The sequence below is a fragment of the Macrobrachium rosenbergii genome, chromosome 12 (assembly GCF_040412425.1).
Source record: "Macrobrachium rosenbergii isolate ZJJX-2024 chromosome 12, ASM4041242v1, whole genome shotgun sequence".
Lineage (NCBI taxonomy): Eukaryota > Metazoa > Arthropoda > Malacostraca > Decapoda > Palaemonidae > Macrobrachium > Macrobrachium rosenbergii.
Genome location: NC_089752.1, coordinates 81393107 through 81416442, shown reverse-complemented (window position 1 = coordinate 81416442; position 23336 = coordinate 81393107). Strand labels below are relative to the sequence as shown.

At 42.1% G+C, this 23336-nt stretch overlaps 1 protein-coding gene across 8 annotated transcripts in view; it reads left to right on the top strand.

The window, feature by feature from the left end:
* LOC136843737 (eukaryotic translation initiation factor 4 gamma 1-like) overlaps positions 1-23336 on the top strand; it is a 721796-nt gene that overhangs the window by 264373 nt on the left and 434087 nt on the right. For all 8 annotated transcript variants that reach the window (XM_067112379.1, XM_067112380.1, XM_067112378.1 and 5 more), the window contains one exon: positions 12247-12515. In XM_067112379.1, coding sequence (XP_066968480.1) covers positions 12247-12515 — 269 coding nt within the window. The remainder of the gene's footprint in view (positions 1-12246; positions 12516-23336) is intronic.

Below are 23336 nucleotides of genomic sequence, written 5' to 3'. Positions count from 1 at the left end.
ACCGAAATGGTGGAAAAATGGAATTGTAAGCTAAAACTCTTACATTCTAGTAACAATCAATCATTTACCTTCATTTTGCAACAATTGGGAAGTCTCTAGCACAATATTTCAATTTATGGTGAATTTAAAAAAAAAAATTTTCCTTACCTCCGCGCACGCTAACTCTGCTGAAAATCTCAGAATTTCTTTAGTCACTTTGTCGTAATTTTTGCACCATTTTCTATTATGCGTTACATAAAGTGTTTTACATGAAAATGTGCACAATTTCATGTAGAATACAACAAAAAATAACTCATGGTTGTAGATTTTATCAGTTTTGAAATATTTTCATATAAATCATGATAAGTGCCAAAATTTCAACCTTTGGTCAACTTTGACTCGACCGAAATGGTCGAAAAATGCAATTGTAAGCTAAAGCTCTTACATTCTAGTAACATTCAATCATTTACCTTCATTTTGCATCAAACGGGAAGTCTCTAGCACAATATTTCAATTTATGGTGAATTTTTGAAGAAAACTTTTTCCTTACCTCCGCGCATGCTAACTCTGCTGAAAATCTCAGAATTTCTTTAGTCATTTTGTCGTAATTTTTGCACCGTTTTCTATTGGGCGTAACATGAATTGTTACACATGAAAATGTGTGCAATTTCATGTAGAATACAAGAAAAATAACTCATGGTTGTAGCTTTTATCAATTTTGAAATATTTTCATGTAAATCATGATAAATAGAAAAAATTTGACCTTCAGTCAACTTTAACTCAACCGAAATGGTCGAAAACTGCAATTGTAAGCTAAAACACTTACAGTCTAGTAATATTCAATCAATTACCTTCATTTTGCAACAAATATTTCGATTTATGGTGAATATTTGAAAAAACTTTTTTACATCCGTGCGTTACGAATTCATGTATCATTTTGTGATAATATTTTCTCTGTGTTGCTTTGATCATTTTACAATTTGTTATATACCAAAATAATCGCAATTTAGTGTACAATACAACAAAAAAAAAAAAACTCATTAGCTTTAACCGTTTTGCTCAAAGCGCGATCTGTATACAATTATACATGAATTTTTTTTTTGCGCTGTCATATATTCCAATATTTATATATGATAATATTTTTTTTCATTTCTGGTGGTTGCATACTAAACTTCAGGCAGTGACAAAAAAAGTAGCCAAAAATGAACTCTTAATCTTAAAAACTAAGCGTGCTGTGATTTTTTGGAAAAAACTTTCTTTCTGCTTCGGTGCTAACTCTCAAACCACACTGGTCAAACCACACTGGCATACGGGAGACACTTTTGTAAATAGAGGCTCGGCGTTTAAGGGTTAATAGGAGTGCCATTAGGTACTCCCCCTCCTGAGATGTATCTGCTTTTAGATGCATCTACGGAAGGATGGGCGCACACTTGGAGGGGTTGCTAGTGTCAGGTGTGTGGAACTAGAATGACAGACCTCTACATCAGTGTCCTGGAACTCAAGGCAGTCTTTTTTTAGCCCTTCAGAAGTTTCAGGACCGAGTTTTGGGGCATGCCATGGTGTTTATGAGCAACAGCACCACAGTGGTGGCAAACATCAACAAGCAGGGAGGGCTAGTTTCCTTCCTGTATATGAGTTGGCAGTGTAGGTGCATGAATGGGTGGTAGCGCACTCAGTAGAGTTGTCAGCCAGAAACAGTCCTGGGTCCCAGAATGTTCTGGCAGACAAGCTCAATCGCCAGAGTCAGGTGATAGGGACAGAATGGTCCCTACACCAAAACATTGCGGAGAAGCTGTTCGATCTTTAGGGCTTTCCAGTGTTAGATCTTTTTGCAACCCAGTACAACAGGAAATTACTAGTTTGTCTCAATTGTACTGGACCCATGGGCAGTGATGAAGACATGTTCCAGTACCCATGGGACAACCTGGAGTCATACGCCTTCCCTCCGTTCTGTCTGATTCTTTGGGTGCCTTGATCACCCTGAATCTGGAATTGAATGGTAACTCCCAAATGGCCTCATGCCGAGTGGTATCCAGACCTCCTAGCTTTGTTACCAAAGGTACCGAGAGAGATTCCCCTGTGGTACAGCCTGCTGTGCCAGTTATACATAGAGAGGTATCACAAGGCAGTAGAAGGGCTGGCACTTCACGCCTGGAGACTATCCAGTGTCTCTTGCAAGCAAGAGACTTTTCTCGCCACACAACGAAGGAGATATCTGGGTGCCTGCAGAAATCCTCAGCGGCTGTGTACCAGGGGAAATGGGCTGCCTTCTGTAGTTGGTGTCATTGACAAGACATCTTGCTGGTCAGAGCTACTCTTCAGCAGGTAGCAGATTTTCTTTTGTGTCTTTGCCAAGAGAAGCTTCTCTCAGTTGCGACCATCACGGGCTATAGAGCTGCCCCTGGCCAGGTCCCCCAGTTGCAGGGGGGTAGATCTCTCATCCTTGTGGGAGATCTCAATGCTTTTGAGAAGTTTTGAACAGTCTTACCCACACAGGGAACTTGGTCCCCCTAAGATGTGACTATTTTAAGGAGCCTGACTCGTCCACCATATGAGCTATTGAGAGAGCCATCAGAGAGGGATCTTACCTGTAAGACTGTTTTCTTGCTTGCCCTGGCTGCAGTGAAGAGAGTTGGTACTACCTTACGTTAACTCGGCATCTCAGGTCTGAGTGTTGACGCTTCTTCATTAGCACCAGATCGACCAAGGAAGAGATGTCGAAGAACATGATCTCTTTCTGGCTTCGTGAGACAATCAAGCGGGCATACTCTTTGTGTGACAAGGTAGATGGGATCACAGTCTGGGCAAGAGTTTATGAGGTTAGGGATATTGCCCTCACATTTTGGAAGAACCTGTAGGTTCAACGGGTATTATGAGCAGGGTGTGGTCCCGCCAGACCACATCATACATGTCATTTTACCTTCAGGACATTGCGGATAAGTTATTGGACACGTTTTCCTTGGGTCCCATGGTGGTTGCTCAACAAGTTGTGTAGCTCATCTGGCTCTCCTAAGGGAACATGTTGCATCTTGTCTAAGATGATCAGTAAGTGGGATACAATGTGAGTGAGTGACTGGTCTTGTCCCCATTCTCTTTTACCTTTCTCTCCCGTACAGCAGAGAGGCAGGTAGCAAGCCTTCTTGCACTATACTGGTGAGTCATGCAGGTTAGTCTATATGACAGGAGCACCCTGTCTTTCATCTTTAGCAGATTGTTAGATGCATGCTCCATCTCTCTTTAGACAAGGGGAGAGAGGGATTGACAGTGAAACAAACCCGTTGGTTTTATTAGCAGTCTTATTGTGTCCAACAGTATGAGTTCATCCAAGCCTTTATTGATGTACTGTAAAGACACAAACTCATTACTTCACCTCCAGAAGTCTAGCAGTTGTAACATCCCACATGTTCAACAGGCTCGAGGTGCGGGATTCCTTCCTCAGCTCTTCAAGACCACTAAGGTATTCCTGGGTGGGAAGAATTACCTGTCGATCTAGAGATTTACCCAGACTCCACCTTCCAATGGGTAAGTCTCCTATGTAAAGACCAAAAGTTTGTATTTGTGTAGGAACAGATAGGAAATTTTTTAAGTAATTTGTTTTTTTCTTAACATACAAACCTGAAGGTCTTCACATTTATGAACCATATTCTGGTCCTGGGCTGAAAAGGCAAAGTGGAGTGCAGACCAATTAGTGGGCAGGGCTTCCCCCTACTGTTGATACTTGATGACCTTGTCTATTGAAAGTTAAACTGCCATTCCAGCTCGCATTCGCAAGCCAAATCCTATGTAAAGACCTTCAGGTTTGTATGTTAGGAAAAAATATAAATTACTTTAAAAATCTGCTATGTTTCTACTGGCTCTAGCCTTGGCTAAGAGGGTTGGGGAGCTCTACATACTTTCCTACTTGGTCTCCCACTGGGAAGGTTGGGTGATCATATCCTTCAAGTTTGTGTTCAGACACAGAACCTTGCAGTCCCAGACCTAAGGTTCAAGAGGCTTTCTATCCTGTCCCTGGGTAATTTTGCAGGAGGAGAGAGGAGATTGTATTGTGACCGGTGAAAGTTGTCAGACACTACCTAAAGAGGACAGTGGTCCATCGTCCAGAGTGTAGGAGGCTGATGGTATGGGGAGAAAGAAAAAGGGGTGTTGAGAAATGCCATCTCCACCTGGTTTTGGGAGGTAATAACTAGGGCAAACACTGCCAACCAGGAGGGAGGAGGCCTCCAGGGCAAGGATAGGGCCCATGACATTCAGGGATAGGCCCAATAGTTGCTTCCCATAAAAACCAATCCATCCCCCAAGTAAAGCAACAGTCCACCTTCACAGCCTGAGAGACATAGCCCACAGGTCCTTGGACAATTCACTCTGGGTCCAGTAGTGGTGGCCCAGGAGATGGGTAGTGGTGACGTAGAGTCGCACAAGGGCTCCGGCCACTATGGAGCTCTCCCACAGGAGGGGAAGGATGGCTGGACCAATGTGGCTGTGGATGAGATGTCCTGTGGAAGGATGTGAGAGACACAGGGGTCAGAGCCCCTCTTGGAGTAAGTTACTTAACTTTAGGAGCCAGAGCAGTATGGTGGGTACATGGCATCTTGCCAAGCAGCCTCTCCAGGGTACAGGCAGACAACATTCTGTGGGCCTCCTTCCCGATTGGATGGACCACTGTGATGGGGAGTCAGGTGATTAAGGATGTGAGAGTGTCAACTGTAAGGGAAGTATGGAGTTAACAGTACAGAGCTCCCCCACTTTTATGGAAATGCAAAATCCCCTCTTAAAATGCTTATAACTGGCGTACAACTACCAAAAACCCTGTGCTCCTTAAACAAAAACATTTATAACTGCCTATTTTAACAGTTCATTGCCCAACTTAACAGTTTAAATAAAATTATACCTCAGACTATCAATCCAGAACACGCCATTATCATTTCAAAGCCATCCTATAACATTATCTCAATGTTAGGGATAATAATCACCTCTTTTTTTTTTTACTATTAGGTTATGGGTGGTCCTGGCATGATTATATATGGTATCTTCCTTAGCATGACAGGAGATCCCCTTTGAGAAGTGCATGGTAGTAAAAACATGTCGACAAGAAAAACTGCAAAAGAAGCTTAGCAATATCCAGAATCCATCTGCTGGTAAAGACGACAGAAGAAATACCGAAAGGATCTGGCGGAAAGTCTCCGGATTTACTGCACCAGTTTTCACTACCCTGCAGTTCTAGAGAAAATAAAACTGCTGATTACATGCTGTTTATATTCGCCAAAATATGAACACTGGCCAGTCATTGACAATATTAGCGTGCAAGAGAAGCGAATTACAGTGCATCCCTACTTTAACATGAGGATAGGTTCCAGAACCCAATGTGGAAATGCAAAATCCCCTCTAAAAATACCTAAAAATGGTTTACAACTGCCAAATACCCTGTACCTCTTAAACTAAAACACTTATAACTGCCTATTTTAACAGTTCATCACCCAACTTAACATTTCAAACAAAAATATGCCTCATACTATCATCCCAGAACACCCCAATATTTCAAATTCATCTTGCAACATTATGTACCCGCATACAACTGTTATTAAGTATCCCCTATAATTCAGACATGCACGTTTTCTTTGCCCTAACGTAATTTTGCACATTGTGTATTGTACTGCACATAATGTACGTACATTTTAATGAATTTTGCTGTGCTGTAAGATCACTTTAGAATATTTACTGTGCAGTACGTATTTTAGGATAATACTACTGTATAGAGCATATCAAAAATACATGGGTAGTTTAGAACAATGGGACACGTACATACCTCCAAACAGAATGCTAGATTTGTTTGTTAGTATTTTCGTGATGACATACAAATACTACATTTATGATAAAAAAAAGTTCTTGGTTGACGTTGTACTCGACCTAGTCGTTTTGTAGTTAGTCCTCACTATCTCCCGTAAATTTATTTAAAACTTGTTCCGTCATTTCTCTCTCTCTCTCTCTCTCTCTCTCTCTCTCTCTGTATACATATCCTTTAATGAAAAAACACAGCAAAATATCAACAAAACATTATTTCACTTACAGATTCCGTATTTACTGTTATTACAGGTTGACCATCACTAATCCGGCGTCATTGGGACCTGGAGGGTGCCGGATTAGCCATTTATTAGGCTAGAATACACGAAACCCAGCAGCTAAGCACCTCATCTCAGAATTAAAATATCCTATAAATCAGTACAAGCTGGTTAATAAAGAAAAGACAATTATCAAATACAGGTAGTGCTCGAATTACGATATTTCGAGTTTACAATGGGGTTAGCAATTAATACCGATATGAAAATATTTAGGAAATATTTTTAGATTTCACGCAGACGCAGGCAGCGAGAGAGACCAACTTAAAACAGACCAGCTTCTTTTCCTCCATCTCTTTATTCCATCTGCTAGTTAAAAAACTAAAAGAGAATGATAAAAGTATTGTCAGTAACATTAGACTCTTGCGTAAATGCGTACAGCCATGAACAACCGAACGGGAAACTGTTGTTTTGCTAATAATCGTATCGGATAACAACTGTTTTGCTTGTATTTCAACTATCGTACGGTCAAACAATTACTGTCGTTATGTTACAAATGACGTTAAGTACTGTACAATAGGACTGATATATTTTTTACACTATACCCTTATTCGCTTTGGAGAAAAGATCGGCAAGGAAATATACTGCTTTAGTAACTTTAAGCTGCAAGTTGTAGCTGAAGCTGAGAAAACAATGTTCAAGCTGCTAATGACTATAAATTATCATGCATCGGCAACATGGATGAAACTCGACCGTAAATAAAATTGGAGAGAATGTATTTTAATCAAAACTACTGGGCATGAAAGAATACAAATTACTGCTGTTTTCACGCCGATAAAAGATAATTACGTAAAGCTCGTATTATGATGAAATCAAGAGAAAATAGCGAACGGAATCTTGATTTTTTTTACACAAAAACATGCCCCCAAAACGGCCAGCCGCGATTCCCGCGAACGTCATATATTAACGAAAAAAATAGCTAAATTAATTTCACAAGGATAAGTATTTAAGTTATATTTCGACTTAAAAACACTTCATATAACGAAAAATATCCTTGTCCCAAATAAATAAAGTATCTATATTCATTTACGCTTACTAGAAGCAAGAAAAGCGCACTGAACCGAGTTAAATGCGGCGAAATAAACACCGATTTATCGATTCCAAAACATAACACTGATCGCAATTTATAATACAAAAGCAATCTGAGAATATACGCAATTGGATACAATGCAGTAGTAAAGCATAACTTTTTAAAAGATCCATGAAAAAGATGCACATTCGTTATGTTGATGTTTGTATAATGCTGTTAATATGTGAATAGAGTTCAGTATAATGTAGGCTAGGTTACCATATATGTAGCCTATATGATATACCTTAGCGTAGGCCAAAAGACAGTAATAAATGTAAAAAATGGAACAGCAAAAGCATGCTTGCGTTTACAAACACCTCCAGTTTGTCGATGCAGCACACAGCGCCACCAAATCGAAGCGGCCAGCGAGCGAGTTAGAGCAGCGACCCTGGAAATTTGAAAATTAGTGCGGAAACATTAGAAATAACTCTAGCCGAAATTTGTGCCGGATTACTGATTGTTCCGGACTACTGATTGCCGGATTAGTGATGGTCAACCTGTATATTGTTCTAATCACCTTTAAAATATTTAAAATCTGAACTTCATATGTAGGCAACTCAAAACCACCAGTAGCAAGTTCTCCGATGACAGAATCTCAGTTCTCTCTCTCTCTCTCTCTCTCTCTCTCTCTCTCTCTCTCTCTCTCTCTCTCTCTCTCTCTCTCTCTCTCTCTCTTTTATACCAGTACTGTACTGTACATGTCCTTTAATGAAATGTCAATAAATACTGTACCATAAGCATAAAAAATACGGAAATAAACAAATTCAGGAAGTTCACTATAAGTGAGTGCATACGTACTTACGTACGTGTTGCCAAATTTTTTGCTTTTGTCTGATTTACTGTACTGTATTTCATTATAAGTTTAGTGGATTATGATTATCACACATATTATAATAGTATACAAGAGAATATTTTGTCACCGTTGATGTTTCATCTCTACTCGCCATAAAAATATTTAAAATCCGAATTTCATATGTAGGCAACACAGTATTATTCTCCTCCCCAGCTGTAGTTTACCAGAGCCTGTGAAGTCTTGTTCGCAACTAGTCACTGTGCTTAGACTATGAGTTTCTCTCTCTCTCTCTCTCTCTCTCTCTCTCTCTCTCTCTCTCTCTCTCTCTCTCTCTCTCTCTCTCTCTCTCTCTCTCTCAGTATATCCTTTAGTGAAAAAATAGAAAAATGTTAACCCTTAATGGACGGGCATCATCATATGATGACCAATAACAGGTTTTGAGTATTGGATGGCTGACTCATGTGAGTATGTTATGTGCCATACTATATGGATAAATTTAGTGGGAAAGATGTTCATAGTACTTCAGTGGTCCATAAATGACTTACGGCAACTGTAGCAGCTCAGCACAGGACAGGACAGAGGGGATGGGTGTGCCTTGACACTGGAAGGAGGATTCTATTGCCCCACTGTATCCCATGATGTCTTCTTATTCATTTGCTCATAAATATACCCAGGGATTGCCGTTGGTTTTAGTTCTTATCTTTTATGATAGAATGTCAGCTATAATTGTAATTTTGCTAAGAAGTATTAGAAAAAAACATTTATACCTCACAAAAAGTTACCGCATCTCCCCATCTCAATAAATCGTGTAATATACTCAGAATTTGTTACTGATTTTAGTTCTTATCTGTTATGATACTGTGTGAGCCGTAATTATAATTTTACAAAATAAAATCAAATAAATTACCAGAAACAATGTATAACTTGGTAAAATTAGCATATTTTTACGAATGTCTTTTAAAAGAGGCCCCAAACAGGGCTGTAAGTCACTTTCAACTTTCCGGGGAAGGTAGGGAAAAATTTCTTAGAATTTTTTTTCTTACACCATCTGCATTTACATATTTTCTTTCCATTGATGTTTTTTTTCTCAAATTGGCCAACCTTAAAGTTTGCCCGGTCTGGGGGTGTGTTTAATATATATTTAGACCATCCCTTAAGGGTTAATACAATGTTGTTTCACTTACAGAATCCATTTACTGTATACTGTGCTTAGACTTTGATGTAAATACTTGCCTTTTAATGAAAAAATACAGTAATTAGTGAATACTCAGTGTTGCTCTACAAAAAAAAAAAAAATAGTGATAATTTTGGAGATGCGGTCCCTAGAAAAATTTGGGAATTGGTGAAAGTTCCTGCATAAAATTGAAAGATATGTATCACAAAAATCTGCAACAAAGTGAAGCGCGAAAAAGTAAAGCACTTAAAAGTGGGGGTCTGCCTATATAGTAGTAGGTGTATCGTGCTCTTGCTTTGGCAAAGGGGTGTCTCCATTTATGAAAAGCGAGGTTTTGTATTCCCGTAGGAACAAATACCAAATCTCAGAAATAATTTGCATTTTTTCTTGGTATACAAACCGTATTGATTCATGTAGGGTAAAGCCATGTTGGACATGTATAGTAACTCCTTTAAAGAAACCAGTGTCTTGTGTTGTGTCATGTCATACTGAGAAGTCAAACAGGAATTTTACCTTGGCAATAACATATAAAGTATAAAAGATAAAGAGTTCATCTTTGGATGGCACACTGCTGATGTGCAAAGAGAGGTCAAGATCAAACTTAAGAGGTCAAATAGGAATTTAATTTTTGTTCTGTAGGTCTCCTGCACCCTTTTATTCAAGGAGCAGAAAGTCATATGGGTCTCCTGCCATTCCAGCCAGGAAGCTTTATGCTAAAACTCTTCCCAACTTGTGATCCTGTGAGCTCCATGCTCACCCATTCATATGGGTAGAAAAGGTACAAGACCTCCCTAAAAATTTCCCAGTGGTTGTTGTAGTAGATGAAACTCTGGACCATCACACTTGTGGTTTAAACCTCAGAACAAGTTATTGGTTGCCCTTCGTGAGGAGGTTGCCTTTCGTGAGGTGAGTTCTCCCTTGACATGAGAGCCTTTCTGATTTGTGTGACATGCAGGGAGCTAGAGAGATTTTTCTTGCTCTTGTCCGTGACTGAGAGGTGAGGTAGATTATGGCAAGAGGAGCAATTTTAGGGGCCTTTACAGCTGGCTCTTTGTCATTCCAAAAGCTTCAGGTGGATGCAGGCCTGTTAAAACACATCTCCACTCCTCTGAACAGCATCTTGCATCTAGTGCCGTTTGGTTAGGATATGTTAGTATCAGTGCTGTGGTCCATTTCCAAGGGTGGCCCTAGTGTCCCTGAATTAGATTATGCATACTTTCCAGTCTCAATTCACTAGTCTTCGAGGATATTTCTCTGGTTGTTTTGGCTTGGAAGGGTCTTCCAGTTCGAGGTCCTTTTCTGTGGGCCGGTCACGATCCCTTGATCTTTACTAGAGTCTTCACCCTAGTTGCTGCTTGGACTAATAAGCAAGGCATTAGGTTGTTGAGGACTTAAGAAACCCCACAGCTACTAGATAATCTTGTGTAGGTACTGGGCTTAATCATCAGCTGAGCCATGCTTGAGATGACACCAGGAAAGAAGCAATTTATCAGTGAGTATAGTAGACTAGTGCACATGGACATTTCTGTTATGACCCATGATGGGGAGGATGTTGTAGTATCCATGTTCTCCTAAGGGTGTTCTTAAAAGATCTCATTCCTATATGCAAGGTTGTAGCAAAAATTTGTGAAGCCATCTCAAATCCATGGAAAAGGTAGTTCCTCACACCTGGTCGAGACTAAGATCTCGGCAAATGGAATTGAACCACCAGTGGTCTTCCGCAGATCAGCGAGACATCCTTGCTGTAACCTCTGTAGGGGTTCTAACATCAGTCAGACAAGTTCACTGTAGTTCCCTCTGTAGTGGTTCTGACAGACATAATTTGTGGTAAGAAGAGTGGAAACTGTGTGGTAGGTGTTCCACGGTACCCTTTGCCCCAGATTCGTTTCTCTTTATGGATGCTTCAAAGGAAGGTTGGGGTCCCCATCTACAGGAGTTTGCAACATTGGGTCTACTGTTGCAGGAGGAAAATGGCTTTCATATCAATTTTGTAGAGTTGATAGCAGTGCAACTAGCCCTGCATATAAATAGAGTATCTAGAGATTCATTTATGCTAACTAGAAGCAAGAAAAGCGCTCTGAACTGAGTTAAATACAGCAAAATAAACTTACTGCGCAATCGATTTCCAAACCAAAACATTGATTGCTATGATCGCATTTTATAATACAAAAGCAATATAAGAATATATATAATATTATTGGATACAGTGAAGCAAAGCATAACATTTTAAAAGATCCATAGAAAAGATGCATACTGTATTCGTTATGTTGATGTTTATGTAATACGATATTAATATGTGAATATAGAGTACAGTATAATGTAGGCTAGGTTGCCATATATGTATACAATATACCATAGTGTAGGCTAAGCTAATTCTTGTTTGTTATTCAATTTCTCTTTATATTGAATTACTGTATCATAAGTCAATCTGCATGAACCTCCAGAATTAGCTGATATTAATAATTGCTATACCGTATATGTATAGAGTATACTTTATAGTGTAGGGTAGGCTACCATATATGTATACGTGGTACTGAATACGGAATAATGTAGGCTAGGCTATATTCGACATACATCTTTTCCAACAAACGATGAGTTTTTTTTAACCTAAACCCACCATAAGTAGGATGATATCTGGTATAAGCATTTTTTGAGTTCTTTTTGTGTGTTTGAACTATCAAAATAGGTAGTTCTAAGTTTTTTTTTTAATGGTTTTAAGTATTGGCGGATTTGAACTGTTTGGGGGTTTGTGGTATGCATCCAGTGCGAATGCGTGGGGTTTACTATTGTTGCATTGGTCACTGAAATGATTTTACATAGTGTGTATTTAATTCATGTTTTATATTTAGTAATTCCCTTACCATTGTATAGTATTGTATATTTAATAATTTCTAAACCATTATCCTTTTCTAGTGTTGATTTTAAGCAATTTAAAGGGGTGTATATTCTTTTGGCGTACTGTATTTTACAGTGAATTTAGCTTGAGTAACTAAATTATAATAATTATCTGTTTTTCCTCCCTGGGTGAGTTAGGGGCACAAGATGTGTAGCCATATGAGTTTGTGTGTGTCTAAATGTTTTAATTGCCAGTTGGTCTTACATTTTTTTCTTTCTTTAGGTGATGTGGGTGGATTTGGTGGAGGGCCGGGTGGGGCGGCGGGCACTTCACTTAGATTGAACCAGTACTCTGCAACACATCCTCCTCCAGCAGCTGCCCCACAGCCCCCACAAGGACCCCCACAGTTACGGGCACAAACACAGCCCCCCCCACATAATCCTCACAACGCCACAGCTGGGGCTCCATCTGCGCCTCATTCGCAGCAACACCATACCACACATACCCATGCTACACTTTCACAACACTCTCAGCATCATCCAGTTTTACAGGTGAGCAAAAGATTTCTTTAGAGGTATTTGTATGAACCGAGTTTTTAGAAACAACGTACAGTAGTAGAACATTTTGTTTCAAGGAGTTAATGTTACATTAGTTCTAAGGTTTTTAATGAAAGTTTATTATATACACAGAACAGTTTAGGTAAACAGTTCACTGTGGATTTTGTTTTATCACCACTGGTCTGTGTCATAATTAACTAGTTACAAGTAATTACATAGCTAATGAATCTACCTCGCACGGCAACTTTTTGAATTTCGCAGGAACAACCTGGCAGCCGTTACTCAATTGTTTTCTACTGACTATGGTCTTAACATCGCTCCATGTGCAGCAGCTTTGTTGGATTTTTCCAGTTGTTATTTCATATTTGGTGAAGTACAGTTGTTTTGCTCTGGTTAGCACTCAGGCTAAAGTCAGTTTATTGTTATAGTTTGGATTAATTTTCGACAAAATTCAGAATTATGTTGGATTCTAGTGGTTCTAGTGTTCACTATTGCAGTGAGTTAGGCTGTAAGGCAAGGCTAACTAAAACTTGCTATGATTCTCATACAATTTGTTCTAAATGTAGAGGGCAAAATTGTAGTATGGGTAAAACCTGTATTGAATGCTCAGAGTGGGATGGTAATCAGTGGAAAGAAAGTTCTTAAGTCTCATTTAGACAAGTTAGAGAGAGATAAAAAGAGGAAAGTGGCTTCTAGAGCTGAAAACGCTCTCTTAGCTTAGAGGCTACACCTAGACCTAGCTTGTAGGTTAGCCCTATTACTCTTCCTTCCTTCGTTTCCTATTCCTAATTTTTCTCCTAATACTGGCCCTTCTACTGAATATCCTTCTACTCCCATGCCTGGCTCCATTGTTTCCAATCCTAATGCCATGCCAGTCTCGAATGTAGATTCGATAAGAAAATTAATTTAGTTGTAAGTACCATTGCAGATTTGGGAGCTTCCATTAAAATGATTATGGAAAAAGTGCAAAGTGATAGTGCAGTGCAAGTCGTTCTCCTAGACCAAGGTCACTGTCCTGCTCCCCCAAACCTGGGAGAAGATATACCAAAAGTCCAAGGGAGGCTGATGGGGTTTGCCCACAGGTAGTCTCCCCCCCCCCAATCACACCTGTTGTACAGTCCCAGGTGTTGGTAGACAGCCATTGGAAAGGCTTGTCCAGGGATGTGCATAACTTGTCCTTAAGCTCTTCTGATGATTGCAGCATGGACAGGAAGAGCTGTAAACGTTACCTGGATTCTTCCCAACCTCTTAAGCGCCCTTTGCAAGCTTTCTCGGTCCCATATGTTCCTGCAGTGACTCTGTGATCTCTGGTTGTTCTGCTCCTGTCTGTCAGCGCCCTCCTCTGTCTCCTTTGGGCAGTCTGGAGAACTTCTCACCTGTACACTCGACTTTTATACCTGGGCGCCCACACCTGGCTCCGGAGCACCCAGTGCCCGCTCATAAATGTTTGCCGTCCGCTTCCAAGTGCTCCGCTCTATTTTCTGAGTGCCCAGCGCCAGCTCCTGGACGCTCATCACCTGTTTCATCCTCTCAGAGACTGCAGTCTCCTTCACCGCCTCCAGTCAGACCTTCAACTTTGTCTCCTTCGCCTGTGGACCCTGATGAGCCTGCTTTGGCTCTGATTAAATATCAGTTGGCTCAAATTATGGACTTACTGAAAAAACCTCCTCCCGCTCCTAAGTCTGCCCAGAATGACAACCTGTTGCCAATTTCCTGGGAAGAAGTCAACCAAGAACCTGCGGCTCCTTCAGCATATGCTGCCTTGTTGAGATATTTGATGGCGAACTTCCCTCCTTTTTCGTCCCAGCTGCCCCCATCTTCACCTGCTTCGACGTTTTTTAATGAGGAGCTAGACAGATGACAGTACATGACTCCCCAATGTGGTTCATTCATCCTCTTCTAAGAAGTCAATTAAAGAAATGGGAGATTGGCTTTCTGCCAGAAGAGACCAGGGTAAAGCATCTTTCACTTTTCCTCCTTCTTGACTAGTTCGCAGGAGGTTCTTGTCATACGTGACCGAGAAGCTCCCTCTTTGGGAGTTGCTGCCTCCTCCCAAGGGGACTTCTCTGGCCTGATCGACTTCTCTCGTCATTCGACTTTCACATCAGCCAAGATTATGTTCTTGTCCGCAGAACTTGATACTGTACTGTAATTTGGTCAAGGACATTTTCAGAGTTTTTGAAGTCCTCAGTTTCCTTGATTGGGTTGTGGGTGAATTGGCCAAGAAGATCAAGGACCATCAGGATCTTGCTGTGGAAGTTGCTTCAGACTGGCTCTGGGTTTTGTCCCGTGTGGACTAAGCCATTAGAGATGGCTCTCTAGAGCTTTCTGCCCTTGTTACCTTTGGGGTACTCCAGAAATGAAAGCTCTGGTGCTCCTTCACTTCCAAGGGAGTTACCCAGTCTCAAGAGTCAGCTCTGATGTTCTCACCTCAGGACAAAATTCATCTCTTCCCTCAAGACACGAAGGAAATAGCTTCAGATCTGCAGAAAAAGACAACGCAGGACTTGCTGACCCAGTCTTCTAGGTGCCCCAGGGAATCATCTTCCTCTTTTCAGTATAGGACCCCCTCCCCCCCTCCAGCAACAGCCCTTCGTGGAGGGAGATTTAGAATATCTTTCAGGTCCCGTCCAACTGTCTGTTTTGCATCCAGGACCATTAAGAAGACTTATGCCAAGACAGGGCAGGAAAAGTGAGCCAGATGTCCTCCTTGTACTGGTAGGAGCCAGACTTCTAGAGTTTTGGGAGAAGTGACTGATAAGAGGAGTGGAGCCTTGGATCATCAAGGCTCTGAAGGAGGGCTATGTCATTCCATTCTGGAAAGCCCCCCATTGGTCACCTCTCCCATCACATTGACAGCGCACTCAGCAGGCTCCGAGAGACATTCAACCCTATCGGAGGAAGTCTCCTCCCTCATCCAGAAAAGAACCATAGAGGAGGTTCAGACCACCAACACAGAGGCTTTCTACAATCGTTTCTTCATGGTTCCCAAAACATTAGGGGGTTGGAGACCAGTCCTCAGTGTAAGTGCCCTCAATCATTTCTTCTTGAAGACAAAATTCAAAATGGAGATAAGTCAACCAGTCCTTGGAATGGCGACTGGATGGTAACCCTAGCTGTGCAGGATGCATATTTTCATATTCCAATTTATCCAGTGTCCAGAAAACATCTGAGGGTTGTCTTCCAAGACAAGGTGTACCATTTCAAGCCCTTTGCTTTGGCCTTTCAAAGTCCCCACAGGTGTTCTCTCAAGTTCTCTCTCCTCTTTCGAAATGGCTCCACTTAGTAGGGATCAACATTAGTCTTTACCTAGATGACTGGCTACTTCGATTCCTGTTGAAGGACAAGTGCATGGAGGACACGCACAAGATTATTCTTCTAACCCAGGAGCTGGGCCTTCTTTTAAATCTTCAGATGTCCCAGTTGACCCCTTCACAAGAAATCCTCTATCTGGGGATGATACTGAAACTCTCGGGCTTTTCGTTCCGTCCCCCAAGAGGATATCCAGCTGCCTTCAGACAGTCCGGAATTTTCTAGCCCTTCCGTCTTGTTTGGCTCAGTAATGGATGAGCCTATTGGAGACTCTGGCCTCCATGGAAACCTTTGTCAGACTGGGCAGGTTACAGATGATAGCGCTCCAATTTTACCTGAAGACCAACTGGAACAGAAAGATACGGCCGGACAGTCACGTCTTCCTGATCACCCCGGAAATAAAGTCAGACCTGCAGTGGTGGCTGTCAGAAGGAGAGTCCCTTCCTAGACTTCTATTCCGATGCCTCGGACATAGGCTGGGGAGCCCTGCTAGACAATCAAGAAGTCTCCAGGATGTGGACCCCTGATCAACAGGGCTTACATATCAGTGTAAGAGAGCTGAAGGCAGTTCATTTAGGCCTTCGAGTTTTGCCTCCCTTGTCTGCAACAAGACAGTAGTGGTCCACGCAGACAATACCATGGCCTTAGCCTGTATTGGAAAGCAAGGCAGTGCCCATTACTTCCCTCTATGTCAAGCAGCGAGTGAATTACTGCTGTGGGCAGACTGAAATCGAGTGACTCTGGTCATCTGCTTTATCAAGGGGAAGTTAAATGTGATGGCAGATGAGCTGAGCCATCAGAAGCAGGTCCTTCCTACTGTCTAGATCTGTGGAAGTTATGGGGCAAGCCAATGATAGCCTTGTTTGCCACCTCCAGGAACCATTGTCTTCCTCTGTTTTCTTGCCAGCCCCAGACCCTCTTGCATGGGCCACGGACACCATGCTACGAGATTGGTCAAATCTACACCTGTATACCTTCCCTCCCTTCAGCATAATCAGGGAGGTGTTGAACAAGTTTCAGATGCACCACAATGCGACCTTGACCCTTATAGCTCCGTTGTCGCCTCAGAGAGTGGTTCCCGGACCTTCTTCGTCTGTTGGTGGACTTCCAAAGACTGCTCCCCAAAAACCCATCTCTACTCAGACAGCCCCACATCAGAAGACACCACCAAGGATTGTCCGCTCTTCCTCTGACAGGCTTCAAAGTGTCTGTAAGCTGGTCAGAGTGAAGGGGTTTTCAAGGGGAGTGGCAGAAGCTATTGCAAAGTGCAGATCTTCTAGCCTCGTCTATCAGGCCAAGTGGTCAGTCTTTCAATGGTGGTGCCACAGTAGCAATACAGTATCTCATCTTCTTAGACCACTGTAACTCAGATTGCAGATTTTCTCCCTTTTCTGAGGAATAGGAGGAACTTGTCTTCCTCTAGCATTAAAGGCTATCAGGCTATGCTTAGCTCAGTCTTTAAACACAGAGGGTTGGATCTCTCTTCGAACTCCAATATCAAGGACCTGTTAAAGTCCTTTGATATGATGAAATGGAAAAAGGACAATTCTTTGGTCTCCTGGAATCTGGATGTGGTCCTGAAGTGGCTGATGGGCCCATGTTTTGAGCCTTAGATCTGCTTCTCTTCTGATTCTGACACGTAAGACTCTCTTCTTCTTTGCGTTAGCTACAGCTAAACGCATGAGTGAACTTCAAGTCATTGACAAGAAAGTGGGTTTCTCTGAAGCAGATACAGTTTGCTCTTTCACTCTAGGCTTTCTGGCAAAGAATGAGGACTTGTCCAATCCCTGGCATCTTTCTTTTATGGTTAAGAACTCAACATATAATCTAGGTCACGAGGAAGAAGAGAGAGTCCTATCTCCAGTCAAGAGCTTTGAAATACTATCTGACAAGGACAGACAAGATCAGGGGTACATCTAGTAACCTTTGGTGTTTGGTAAGGAACCCACCTCGTCCTCTGTCAAAGAATGCCTTGTTGTTCTTTTTGAGAGATTTAATTAAAGAAGCACATGCCCAAACCCAGGAGGACTTTTTACCGAACTTTACAGTAAGAGCGCATGACATCAGAGCTGTGTCTACTTCATTGCCTTTCAGACATACTGTATGTCCGTGTCCTCTATTATCCGGTCGACTCACTGGAAGTGCAGGTCCATTTTTGCCTCACTACTATGTTTGAAGGCTGGCATGGTATTATGTGAAGAATTATGGGAAGCACTCTTTTTCTCCTACTATCTTTTCGTCTTGGTGTAGGGTTTCTGAGTTTTGAGGAGCCTGGGGGTACAAGGTACCTGGAGTATCCATCAGTCTTAGTGGATAGGTTGTGGTTTTTATCAAATATTTTCAGAGTAGGTGAAAGCATTGTCTGGTTTTTTAATTTTGGCACTGTGCCCAGGGCAAGGGCACCTTACTGTATGCTTTGTTAGCCATCAGGCATATCCTCCACTACAAAGCTCTCACTGAAGTAGAGGCACCCCATGGCCCAACAGCCACGCAAGCATTGCATTCAGTGCTGGCAGACTTCTATTTCAAAGTCATTATCATTCCTTAATGTTTTGGAGTAGAATATGTCCATGTGTCCCACCTCCATTCAATGTGGGATTCAGCTATATAATTACTTGGTAAGCTACTTAAATGAAAATTATATTTTCATAATAAAATAAAAGTTTCATATACATTTACCAAGTAATTACTACTGTAGATTAGAGCCTGCCCTCCTCCCCTCTCATGGACATGAGGGCACAGACAAATTGAGTAATGGCTGCCAGGTCTTCCTTTGTTCCCCAGTAGTGGGCGGGGCTGTCACCTAGGTAAAACAAGTGTTACTGCAGAATTCAAAAAATTGACCCACGAGGTAGATACATTAGCTATATAATTACTTGTTAAGTATATATGAAACTTAATTTTATTATGAAAATATCATTTTCATTGCAGTACTGAAAAAAGTTTATCAATTCCAAGTTGAAAGTAGAATTTAGTGTCTAGACAGTGTTGGTAGGTACATGTTTCTCCTGATATTTAATGTGATTTGTCCTAATTTGCATTAAAATACATGTAAAATACATAGAATTATTCTATGTGGAGTAGTGTTTCCAAAACCATTTCAAGACATTGGCTTAGTTGACAATGCTTTTCACTTTGAGACTTAAGAGCACATTTTTTCATAGTCTGTCAACCCTGTAGTAATATTAACAGACATAACATATTTTGGGGAGAAATATAGGTCATTAGATAAGCTTCCATTTGTATCACAAAGTAATTACTTAAAGTATAGCTGCTATTTGGATTTAAATTCAACCGTTCCTCATCAAGCTGCCAACTACTACCAAGTGCATTGCCAGCAGATTGAAAAACAGACTACAGTACTTGTTTTTAAGAGGAAGGATAAGCAAAGGATTCAACAATTAAACAAGAAAGTTGTCAGAACACTATGGGTAATGTGTCTGGAAAGTCTTTCAGGATTCATACTAGAATACAGGTAGGGCAAGTTGCCTTGCAAATGTTTTTAAGGATGAAGGACCTTACAGACACTGAAACCAGACAGTATTGGAAAGGTGTTGGAATATAGGTAAGTAGAGTGGATTGATTAGAAACATTGGATTCATGCAAATATTAGTTGGTTGAAAAATGAAAGTCAAAGAGCTCACCAGCAAGCAAGCTGGAGGATAATTAATAAATGAATAAAAATAAGCAATGCCAAAACAATTAGATTCACCCAAAATTTTCATGAACACAGCCCCATGAAGGAGTAAAAGAGGAGAACACTGGGCTTGAAGAGTAGAAGAGAATGTCATTGCCTAAGAATTAGATATTATTGTTTGATCAGAGAACATGAGAATTCTTTTACTAGAGAAATACATCCCTTCCTAGCTGATAAAAAGAAGTTTGAATAATCACAGGAATGATGCATGTGCTTAAACAATCAACCCAAGTGGATAAGGAGCAGAAGTCAAACTGATTATTGCCTGTTGAGAAAATTTAGTATTACGGAAGCTTAGTGTTGTGTTCAACTAAAGAATCAAAGTGATGCCCCAAATGTTAAAGAAATGAATTGTAATGGGACTGGGGTTTTCTTTGGTGTGTGACTTTTACCAGCCTTTTCTCTGTTATTTGTCGTCACGATGGTTTAGGTTGGAATAGCGTTTTTTATATATGTAAGTTACCAAGTAATTGCATTGCTTACAGATTCACTTGCTGGCAACTTAAAAATTTTGAAATTCGCGGTAGTGCTCGTGCCAATGTAGGTGACTAGACCCTGCCCACTTTGAGGGTAAGCAAGGAACGACTTCTGCAGAGAGCTCAGTTGTTTTCTGCCAGTTCCCAGCTGAAGTTCAGTTGGGAGCAGTCGGCTTAAATTTTGGCTTTTGTCGCTTTTCCATCGAGATTCTTCTGTTGGTGAAGTACTGGTAGCTCTACAGCTTTGTATTTACATTAGGTTCTCTTAGCGAGACCATTATTTCTCAATTTAAGATGTTTTTTCTCAACTTGACTTTGATTATAATTACGACTGTTGACTTGTTAGTATGTCTGACACTAGTGCTGCTAGCCTACGCTTACTACAAGACTTAAAGAGAAATATGACTCTCACTCTATGTGTATAGGATGTAGGGGACAAGAATGTTCAATTTATCAAACCTATGACGAATGTTCCAAGTGGGATGCTAAAAAATGGAAGGTTTTGGAGTCTCATATAGCAAGACTAGACAGAGATAGAAAATGTAGGGTGGCTATAAGAGCTGAGAATAAGACGGTAGATAGCAGGACCATAGATAGTTCTGCTGATGATAATATCCTGCTCCATCTATGCCTATTCCCACTGTGTCACCTGTTCCCAGTCCTTCAACTATTACCCAGCTCCCTTGCTTCAACCCCAACCCCCTTGCCAGCTTCGAGTTGAAATTCGTGCATAATTTCGATGTTAAAATTGGGTTAATAGTGGATACAGTGACCCAACTGGGTCCTTCATTGTGTGTCCTTATGGACAAAGTGGAAAAAAGTGTTAGTGTTAGTGAAGTGTCAATGGAGGAGGTGGCTGCTTGTCCCGTCGACGCTCCTAGGCAAAGGTCACTGGTGTACTTCCCTACACATGGGAGCAGTCATACCGGAGGCTGATGGGAGGTTGGTGTGGTCTGCCCACGGGCAGTCATCCCCTCAGTTGGACCTGTTGCAACTTCCCAGGTCATGACAAAGGATCGCCATTCGAAAGGCATCCATTTGGAAGTGAGTAGGCTGTCCTCGAGTTTTGAGGCCTCCAGTGGCACTTTAGTGATGAATTGTGCCCACTGAAAAGGCCCGCAGCAAATATGGTCTGCTCCCCTCCATTGCCTTACAAGAGATTTAGGGAGCCCCTGCAACAGCCTTCGTGTAGTTCCTGGAATTCCCCAGAATGCTTTTCTCCACAACTCCCTGTGGGGGAACTCAGGCATTCGTCTGCACCAAGACACTCCTCGTCTTCTCGCAAGCGCCCAAGAGCAGCCAACTTCATGGTTACACCCAGACTCTTGGTAGCGCCAAAGCACTCTTTAGCGCCTGATTCTCTAGTTATTCCTGAGTGCCCATCATCGCACAAGCACCCTTCAGTATTCCGAACACCCTACAGCGCCCAAGACTTAAGTACACGGACGGACTCTGCCTTCTGTGGAACTATCCGCACATTTTCCAATGCGTCTGGCACCAGATGCCAAACACCTGATGACAGCTAACCCTTTGACGCCTGCTGCAGTTTTGACTGACCCATTGCTAGCTTCAATTCAGCGTCTTAAGTTTGCTTAAGAGAGAGCCCCCTTCTTTGGCCCAGGCCCCTCAGGAGTCTTATCCACCCCGTTTCATCGGAAGGAGAAGGTGATATGGATAAGGGCTCCCCTTCCGACACTGATAAGCCTGCCGACTCCTGCAGGCTGCCGAAGATGGTGCTTTCATCTTCCACTAGGAAGGCTCTCAAAGAGCTGGACAGTTGGCACTCTGATAAGAGAGAGCAAGGGAGGTCTTTGTTCAGTTGTCCTCCCTCTTGTCTTGTGCGTTGGAGGTATTCTCCATACAACACTGGAGAAGCTCCCTCACTGGGAGTGGCTGCCTCCTCCCAGGAGGACTTCTCAGGACCTATAGACTCGTCTCGGAGATCAGCCTTTGCTGTCGCTAAGGTGATGTTCTCCCCTACAGAACTTGACCACCTTTTGAAGAACCTTTTTAGAATTTTTGAAGTGATAAGCTTCTTGGACTGGTCGGTGGGTGCATTAGCCTGTATGATTAAGAATTACTCTTCGCTTCTTGAGGATGTCATGGCAGATTGGCTGAATGTCCTGTTGTGCATGGATAGGGGCATCAGGGATGGCTCTCAAGAGTTAGCCTCTCTCTATGTGATGGGAGTACTGAAGAAGAGAGAGCTATGGTGCTCGTTCACCACGAAGAGTGTCATGGCTTCTCAGAAGTCTGCCCTTTTATACTCTCCTCTCGATCGCCAGTACCTCTTCCCTCAAGCTACGGTCAGCGACATTTCTTCAGAGCTTCAGAAGAAAAGCGCACAGGACCTTTTAGCTCATTCATCTAGATGCCCCAGGGATTCTTCGTCTACGAGTACCAGGCCCATTTCTCCACTTTAGCCACTGCCCTTTTGGGGTAACAGGACCAGAAGTCAGTCAAGGCCTAGGACAAACCTATGTTTCTCAGCTTGCCCTTTTAAGAAGTGCTCCTCCAAGCCTGCTGCTCAGAAGTGAGGATCCTTTCCTCCATGCGCCAGTGGGAACCAGGCTCCTCCATTACTGGGAAAGGTGGAGCACAAGGGTAGAGGAGGAGTGGGTTGTATCAGTACTGAAACAGGGCTACTCCATTCCATTCAGGGAGAAGCCTCCGTTATTCAACGCGCCCATCACGTTGACTGCCTACTAGGTAGGGTCCGAGAGGTTTTCGGCACTTTTCAATGAAGTTTCAGCTTTCCTCGAGAAGAGTGGCCATCAAAGAAGTTGAAGAGGTCAGGTCGGACAGTTTTTACAACTGCCTCTTCGTAGTCCCCAAGGCATCAGGGTGATGGAGGTCGGTACTGGATGTCAACACCTTCAATTTCTTTGTCGAAAAGACAAAATTCAAGATGGAAACCAGCCAATCTGTCGTGTCATCCATTCACCGGGGTGACTGGATGACAACTATAGACATGCAGGGTGCCTATTTCCACATTCCTGTACATCTAGAGTCCAGGAAATATCTAAGGTTTGTGTTTCGCAACAGAGTGTACCAGTTTTGGGCTTTATGCTTCTGCCTTTTGACCTCTCCTCAAATTTTCACCCGAGTCCTTGCTCTGCTCTCCAAGTGGCTTCATCTGATGGGGATAAACATCTCCAGAAGTCCCAGCTGTTTCCATCACAGACAATTCTCTATTTGGGGATGATGATAAACTCCAGAGTATTCAGGTTTTTCTGTCACCCAAAAGAATTCAATCATGCCTGAAGAAAGTCAACAAAGTCCTCGCCCGCCAAACCTGCTCGGCGAACCAATGGATGAGCCTTCTCTGTA